Source organism: Crocodylus porosus, unplaced genomic scaffold, assembly GCF_001723895.1.
Source record: "Crocodylus porosus isolate Cpor-Errol unplaced genomic scaffold, CroPor_comp1, whole genome shotgun sequence".
NCBI classification, from domain to species: domain Eukaryota; kingdom Metazoa; phylum Chordata; order Crocodylia; family Crocodylidae; genus Crocodylus; species Crocodylus porosus.
Genome location: NW_017728947.1, coordinates 29,532,433 through 29,541,158, shown reverse-complemented (window position 1 = coordinate 29,541,158; position 8,726 = coordinate 29,532,433). Strand labels below are relative to the sequence as shown.

At 47.3% G+C, this 8,726-nt stretch overlaps 1 protein-coding gene across 1 annotated transcript; it reads right to left on the bottom strand.

The window, feature by feature from the left end:
- Positions 1 to 1,677: 1,677 nt before the first annotated feature.
- On the bottom strand, positions 1,678 to 7,737 carry DBX1 (developing brain homeobox 1). Its single transcript, XM_019551261.1, has 4 exons — positions 7,274 to 7,737; positions 6,244 to 6,345; positions 3,948 to 4,150; positions 1,678 to 3,012 (listed from the first exon to the last, which is right to left on the bottom strand). The coding sequence occupies exons 1-4, from the start codon at positions 7,641 to 7,643 to the stop codon at positions 2,641 to 2,643; spliced, it is 1,047 nt and encodes a 348-aa protein (XP_019406806.1). The 5' UTR covers positions 7,644 to 7,737; the 3' UTR covers positions 1,678 to 2,640.
- Positions 7,738 to 8,726: the final 989 nt, after the last annotated feature.

The window sequence follows — 8,726 nt, the reverse complement described above, 5'->3', positions numbered from 1 at the left end:
GAAATGCCATTTGTTTAGACATGACTTTAATTTAAAAGGCCAGGAAATACAAGAATAGGCAGAGAAAATACTCTCAGGGAGTTTGCAGTGTTTCCTTGTTAGTGGATGGGACCCAAATTGGGGATGGGACCCAAACAAAGTGATCATATTGGAATAAAAGGGCACAGTATTTGCCATGCAAATTATATATTAAAAATATAAGAACCTCCACCCAGTGCCAAACAAGTGCTGCTGCAGTTGTGAGTGTTCTTCCTTTTGTAGATCCGCTTTACAATTACCCACTGAGTGAATCATAGAAGTTAGAGATAAAAAAGCCCTATTAGGTCATCTAATCCTTCCCTGCAGTTGTTGCAAAGCTATTGCATGCACTATAATCTCCAGTTCAGTTTTAAAATACTCCAATCAATGGGGCTCTTATATTATCCTTTGAGTGATTATTCTACAAGTGTTACAGATCCCACCATATTTCCTGATATTCAGCCTAAATCTTCCCTTGCCTAATTTCATTTCATTGCTTCTAGCTGTAAATCCTGGCAATTTCACCCCACCCCCCCCAACCTTGGAACATGCTCCTGCTTCAGTTAGAATAAGTGGGGATTTTGCCATAGGTTTCAGTAGAAGCAGGATTGTGTTCTCAACATTTAAATATGTTACTATTATTATCCATAGACCCCAGTCCTCCTCTTAAATGGAACAACACTGAATCTCTAGTAATGTTGCTCCAGATGAAATTAAAAAGAAATTAAAGGAGTGTGCCTAGCCCAAGATTTGAGGGGAAAAAAACCCAATGTTCCCTTTTCCTAACTTGAAGCCAGAGCCTGCTAAAGCTGCATAGTAAAGTCTTCACCCTGTATTATATGCAGAATCAGACTTAGCAAGGTTAAATTGTCTGTTCATTCTAGATGAGTTACTAAAACACAGCAAGGGCAGCAAAGATCACAAACTTGAATTAGTTTCCTTCCCTCTTCCTCATGCTTTGTGTTACAATGTACTGTATAGCCTAAACTCCTTTTTTTCTGTTCATTGCTGCTGCACACAGACAGTCTGGCCAGGTAATACCTAATTAGAAACTAAGAGTTTTCCACTCTGTATAAAGCCAGTTGGGATCTAGAATTTACCATCTAAATTTTGTTTTGATCATAGGGGAAAGGAGGGAGAGAGGGTGTTCAAAATGATCCCTGTTCTTTTAAACAGAATACAGTGATGCTGTGGTTAAGTCCAGCCTGTACCTCAAATGTGGTGTTCATGGGACTGGCAGATGGAGGGAGATGAATCATAACTGCGGCAACCAGTAGAGAAGATGTAAGCCCTTGTTCATGTAAAACTCTATTTAATAATTATTTGCAATTACTACTTATATGATAAACACCATAGGCAAGTCTCACTCATTTCAAAATCTCTTTAATTCAAAATGAATACATTTCTATTTTAACAAGTCCTGATGTGGGTGGTGATTTATCTGAACTTTGTGTTTGATCAAATGTTATTAGTTAATTGCTTTGTCCCTAGTCATAGCCTTCTAAAACCAAGCATAACCAAATAACCAAACTTGGAAATCTACTTTTTATTTGGCATTCATTCCATTTATTATATATACATATTTAAAATCTGTACACGGTAAAATACAAAATAAAAGTGTTTCTTTATAAGTTACACCATTAAACAGCTACATTTTTTTTTTAGTTTAAACACCTTTTAAAAAAAAACAAAAGAAGAAAGAAATGTTGTCATTCCATCTTTAAATGCATTCAAAATAGCCTTGGTATAAAATATCCATACAATGTATGTGTACAAAATAGTGTACAGTTCATAAAGCTGTGCAAGGACAGCAAAGTTCAGTCAGAAATCAAAGAGGTGCAGCCACTTTCCTCTTTCCACATAAAATCTAGAACAGAAGCCAAGTGGAAATGTAATTACAGACCTGTGGGCAAATCAGTGGATTAGACAGTAATTCGTGTACTATATAATAATGCATAAATTAAATAAAAAGCATGTCAACACACAGCACCCCATTACATATGAGGCACATGGGCACAACACACTCCAAGAATAGTCCCACTGAGTTAATTTCAGCAGGAGAGCTCTTGGAGTGTGGTGCTAATCAGTGTGAGTAAAGCAGGTGGGGGACAGTATTTGATCCATGAATGGTTCCCCAGACCTCATTGAGATTACTCACTTATATAAGTAAAGGTTGCAGGATCAGACCAGTTCCCAGTCATTTCTGTAACATAACAGATTGCAGTTCATTTGAAATCTAATGAAAAGGGTCATGGCATGTACCAGGATTTTCTTTAGAAACCACAGTTTCCACTGAATTTTGTAAGTTCCCCCTCATTATAAATCAAAGTGTCCTAATTATTTTGCTCTGGCTTGCTTCAAGAAAATGCCCCTATCAAACAAGTTCGGTTGCTAAGCAAAGTTACACGTAGAAAGGCTAAGGGATACTGTGAATAGAAGAGCTTCCAAGTAGGACAAACAGGGAAATGCCTATGAGAAGTAAGACTTGTAGCTATTTAATAAATAACCTGCAGTGGAGAACTACGTGGATGTTCAGGAGGGACACCACCTCTTCAATTTTATAGCACTTTTAAATTTACATCTTTGCAATGTCCCCTGTCATGGTGGGGGTAGGCAGGGCATCTAAGAAACTGTGATCTCCTCCTCTTCCTCTTCCCCTTCATCATCCTCTTCCTCTGAGTCTGAGAAGTCTGAAGGTTTGCTGGGACTGCTGGAGTGGGATGGAGAGGGGGACATATGGGAGTCCAGTCTGTCCCTCAAGTGTATGTGCTCTGGGGACTGGTGGTAGGTCAGGGCATGGTGGGGGCTGGCTGGGCACAGAGGTGACACTTCTTCCTCCTCCTCTCCTGAACATTTCTTGCCCACGTCGCTGAGGTCTGGATGAGGGTTGAACTTGGTGGGTAAAGTTTGTTCCCTGCAGCCCCCAGAGGAGAGGAGCTCTCGCTCTTTGGAGTTTCTCCACTTCATTCTTCTGTTCTGGAACCAGATCTTCACCTAGAGGAAAAGCATTTACAAAGGATATGGCTCAGTTTACAAAGAATCCTAGAGGCCACACACAACTGATTTGCAGTGCCTTGGAGAAGGTGGTCAGCTTGGCCCTCAGCTGACACGGTTTGTATGTGCAATGTACATGGGCTGACCCTGGAAGAATCCTTTCTGCTCTCATTTCTCAGGCCTTCAGGGCAGTGACCTGAGTCCTCCTTGAAGAGTAGAGTGCTGCCAGGCTGTGTAAGACTATGCTTCCGACTCCTCTCCCCTTTGCTTTCTCCTGCTATTGGTGCTTCACTCTTTCCTAAAAGCTACAGCAAACTTCCAGATTTCTCCTGAACAACCTTTCCTGCCCCACCTGGCAGCCTTTCTCCTCCTCCTTAGCTGCTACTTCCTCCCAGAGAAGCAATGAAGGCCACTAACTCCACTCGAGGTCCCAGAAACCCTCAAGATCCACTGGGGTCTGGGAAAGCGGAGCACCCTCAGGACCTCGATTGTGAGTTCTTTGTGGAAAGGCCCCTGCCTTGTCTTGTAAAGCATTGAGCACAGGGATGGGGTCCTATTGAATACAAGCAGCATGTCTTCAATTAGCAAGGCTGATGAGAAAGGGAGCTGGGGAACTCTACTCAGCCAGCTCTGCTATTCATCAACAGTTGCAAATGCAGTGTGGGGAAGGTGCAGAGCAGTTGGCAGGTCTTGGGCCCTAACAGGACACCCGTGTGCCGACAAGAGGTCCCTGAAAGACATTTGTCTTGACTGGCTGTATGGTAGAAGGCAGGGTAGATTTGCATCTTATAGACTGACTAAATAAGATATATTGAGAGCATGAACTTTTGTTAACTGGAATGTAGCGGCTGAGAAATAACCCAGGTCAGCAGGGGATGAATCCTACCCCCTCACCCCCCAGCTCCCACCCCCTACACCACCTGATTTTTGCTTACTTGTGAGTCCTTAAGTCCCAGCTTGGCTGCCAGCTTCTTCCTGTCTGGCTTGCTGATGTATTTCTGCTTCTGAAACATCTTCTCCAGGGCTTTGCGTTGCACATCTGAGAAGACTGCCCTGCGGAGCATGCCCCGGCGGGGCTTTCCTCTCGCAGCCATGGGCCACGAGAATGTGCCAGGGATGGGCACCACTGAAGAGGAAGCTGGGAGAGGGAGGGGAGGAGAGGCAGAAACAGGCGAGTGAGTCGTGGGCAGGCTGAGGCCAGGCGCAGCCACCGGGTCTCCCCCTCTGTTTCTTTCTCTCCTCTTTCATTTCTTTCCCCTTTCTCGTCTCCATCCCTTTCACCCCATCCCTCTGAGTCTTTCACTCTGTGCACTGAATGCACCTATAAACCTGATGCAGTGAAAGGAACTTTACGCTTAAATAAGCGTCCCTTTCAAGCAGTGATAACCAGGATTAGATACATCAACTGAAACGTGTAAAATGTATCAATAGTGGCCTGTTTTGTTATGAGATTCAAAGGTCTGCAGCTTGAAAAGGCAAAGCGAGGCGTACCAGCTAAGATAGAGGTATAATAAAAAAGCTTTCTCCCTCAATCCCCCCCCCCAAAAAAGTATTTGATTTTTCAGACTCTTTTATCATTTCGGGTACTTTCTTATTCTGGAGATGAAAATGCGGGACTTCTCTGATTCCGACAAAAAAGTCCTTTTTAGATGCAGTGTTGATCAATCAGTATTCATCTTTTTTATATTAATCTCTCCCCCCCTTACAAAACTTGAATTCAATCCGAAGACATGAAAAGTAACAGCTAATTAGCACATTGACTGGTTCCCAATGGTATTGGTATGATAAAAAGGGCAGAGTTTCTCCTTAAAAAAACTCCCAAAGAGAGACAGAGATTCTAATGAAGCGTGAATGGTAATTGTGTAGTAATGAACTAACAGAAAAAGACTGAGGACAAGCAGCTAAAGCCATATATTATTGGAACAAAAGAGATTTACACTTTCAAACTAAACACAACTGCATGCCAAGCTCCTCGGGAGAATACTGATGACACAATCTTCTCTTTCCCCAAATCATTTTCATTAAATGGACATGAAAAGCTATTTATAAAGCTCAAGTTGTTTTTGTTAGGCCATTCACATGGCAGAGAAAAGAAGCAAATTCCATTATCAGGAGCATGAATGAAAGAGCTTGGGTTATATTTTTCTCTATGGCTCCCTCCTTCCCTCCCTTTCTCTCTCTCTCTCTCTCTCTCTCTCTCTCTCTTTTTAAATTAATAGCTGGTTTGTGTAATTAGATTATTATTTTTGAATTGCTGTGCCAAATCATTACAGGTCCTAGCAATGGGATTCAGGTTTTGATGGCCTGGTTTTGCTTGAGCTAGCTTGATCGCTGGAGATTTTTAGTTCACTTTAATTGTCTGCACAGGTTGGGGGAGAGGGGTAGATACAGGAAGCTGGAGACCCAAGGTGAGCTGCCAAAGGGTTAATCCTCTCTGAGGCTGGCCTTGCCCCCTGTACGTCCCACAAGTAGTTTAGATTTGCATTTAAATGTGACCAACTCCTCTGGGCTGGAGAGTCCTATTAAGTTACATGCAAGCCACAGGGCTAGTGCCCCCCGCCCCCATCCTTGCAGGTATGTGTCTGGTTTACCTGCCTGGATGGTGTTGGTAACCTGCCCTGGGGACAGGCCTATGAGCTGTGGTTATCTTCTGGGGTTTTGAGGGGTTTTTTTCCTTCCTTTTTTTTTTTTTTTTTTTGGAGATGGCCACACCGAACACCCTGAACAAGGGAGCGCTCCATGTGGTCTTGTGAAAATACTGGGATGCTGAATGACCCTTAATGGGAAATTAGCCCATGGCTGGTAAATGTCTATCAGCAGCATGGTGGAGTCAGCGCCGGGTCTGTGTGTGGCTGCCCGGAGGGAGCTGACCAAATTGGTCATGGTGCTGAAACTTTTGTTGGGGATCAGTGGCAGAGTGCACTGCCTCTGTGGGAAAACCCCAGCCATGAAGAGGATGCCAGCAGCTTCTCTGTGAGAAAGGCACCGCCTCAAATTTGGACCATGACAATTCCGGCTAATTTGTAGATCGGGGGGGGATCGGCACGAAATGTCAAGCAGTCACTGCTTGTGCTAAATAGGGCATCAAATTGGCGCGACTGATTCTTGAATGTTGTACTCCGGCCAACCTCTGAACTGGAGCCTAACCCCCAGGGCTGGCCGGAGAAATATGACTTGGGATATGCCTGAGACCAGGGGAGGGGGGAGGGGGAGGGTCAGGCGGAGACCTACCTGGGAAATAAGAAGATCTGATAAAAGGCTGGAAGGATCCTTCAAAGTACGGGAAGGAGAAAGTCTTTGGAGGGACGGTCTGGAGCAAGGCAGGGGAGGTTTCTGGAGGGAAAAAACCCAAAACAAGGCAGCCTCACAATGAGTATTCAGCACGGATTGGAGTCGTCCAGGAACAGGGGAGGCAGGGAGGGAGGCAGGGGAACTGAGTCGGGCAACAGAGTCAGATCTCGGCAAATGTAAATGCCGTGCTCTGTGCGTGTGCGTGGCACGCCTATACCCCCTGCACACCGGGACTAGAGGTGGGCTACTGCGATGCTCCGCTTCTCGGGAGCGCTTGGCCCCATGCCAGGCAGTAATGGCAGGTACGTTGGCATGGCTTGGGCAGGGCAGCGTCCTGGCACTGACAAGCCACCCCGGCCCCACTGCCCGCTGGGCACGGAGGGGGCCCTTCCCCTGGCTGCAGGGCGCTGCCCCCGGGCCCCGGCGGAGGAACTCGGCTTCTCGGTCCCAGCTCCTCTGTGCGACCCCCCCCCGCCTCGGCCTGCCTCCCCCGGGGCTGGGGTTTCTGCACAGCTGGCGATCACACACACACACACTTACTCTCCCCCGTTGGGCAATGCTGCAAGAGTTGAAACCCCAAGTGGAGCCCCCCCCCAACACACACACACACCTTTCCCACTTGGAAACTGGTGCAAGAGATCAAGCCCCAAGTGCAACCTCTTTCTCTCTCTCCCCCCCCCACCCCCTCCTCCTTCCTCCCCCTTGGGGAGTGCATGCAAGAGATCAAACTCCCAGTAGAGCCACACACACACACACGCAGAGCACTTTTCCCAGTGGGAGGTGGTTCAAGAGCTCAAACCCCAAGTGCACACGCACATTCAGCACTTTTCCCATTGGGGAATGGTGCAAGAGATCCAACCCCAGTTGGGCGCCCGCCCCCCAGCACTTTTCCCAGCGGGAAGAGGCGCAGGAGCTCCGGCCCCGGGTGGAGCCCCAGGCAGCGGGGCTGGGCTGGCCGGTGGCCGCTTACCGGTTCTGGGAGTGGAGGAGAGGATGGCTCTGACCCCAAACTTCAGGAAAGTGGCCTCGTTGCTGGGAGAGACGGACGTCTGCGGCGAACAGCCCCTCCTAGCGCCAGGGGCGGCGGGGCCGCCGAGCTCGGCCGTGCCCGCGTCCGTGCGGGCGGCGCTGGCCCCCGAGGCCGGCGGGGACAGGCTGGGCGCAGGGGCGCTCCGAGGCAGGTAGCTGGCGGGCCTGCTGATCCTGATCAAGTCTTCTACCAAGAAGCTGGAGTGGCCGGAAAAGGCCGACTGCAGAGACTGAGGCAAGGTGAGGGTAGGAGTTGGCCGCAGCAGGCTCGGGTACACAGCCGGAGGAGCTATGAGGCTGGGGAACATCATCTCAGAGGCTGGGCGAGGGTGCCAGGCACCTGGCTGGGGGGCTTGGTTTGTTTGTTTGTTTGTTTGTTTGTTGCTCTGCTTTGCAAACCTCTCAGTAAAGATCCAACTAGGCAGCCTGGCAGGGTTGTCTTTGCCCTTCCTCCTGGATGATGGGTTTTATAGTGGTCAGCCCAGCTAAAGCGCTTTCAAAAGTGACAGCTCGAACAATGGGGTTCAACAAAGTTCTCCACTTGAGCTTCATTCATCGCGAGCTCGGGGCACGCTGATTGGTCCAGGGGTGCAATTTATGATTGGATTAGACTTCATAAGCAAGCAATGCACAATGGCCTCGCAACAAAGAAAGTGTAGTCATCAATTTTGCATATTGACCGCCTCTTTGGAAGACGTTGCTCCAAAAGCTCCCAGCAGGGTTTTGTTCAGAAGCAACACACACAGGCTAATTAAATGCCTATTTAAAAGTTTCAAATGACATCTTGCCTCATAGAGAAGGAATTATTTAAAGAAAGCACTAAATTTATTTGCTGCTCCCCTGCTGCGTGTAGGAAATAAATCAATACATATTCATCCAAACTTATCTTCAGGCTGTCAAAAAAGCACCCATTTTGAATAATGGCAAATACAAATTAGCGCCCCGAAGGATTCTGATATGGGGGCCGATTGTTTTCGGAGTCTGTCCTCCGGGCTTTCAAGGGCCGGTGACATGTCCAAGAATACTTATTGTACGTGTATGAAGCAAGTTTCTCTCGACCTACCTATCTAGCTACAAATGCAGCCTGCACAGATTTGAAATGATGTAGTCGAACATAATAGGTGGGTCCTACATGAGTCGGGCCAGAGGTTTGCAAGTCACTGGAAACTTAACCAGGGCAAGGCTCTGTCTGCGAGGCAACCTGAGCATTAAACGTACAGAAGATCTCTGCAGCTCTCGAGTACCCCGGTTTTCACTCGGCTGGTCCCGGGCATCTAACCTCTGTGGAAGAAAAGAGAAATCAAGACTGCTGGGATGTGGAAGCGACCAGTCATCTATCTCCCAGCAGCTTGTGGCACCGCGGTGACACGAAGATGATCCTTTGAGTTCGTGCT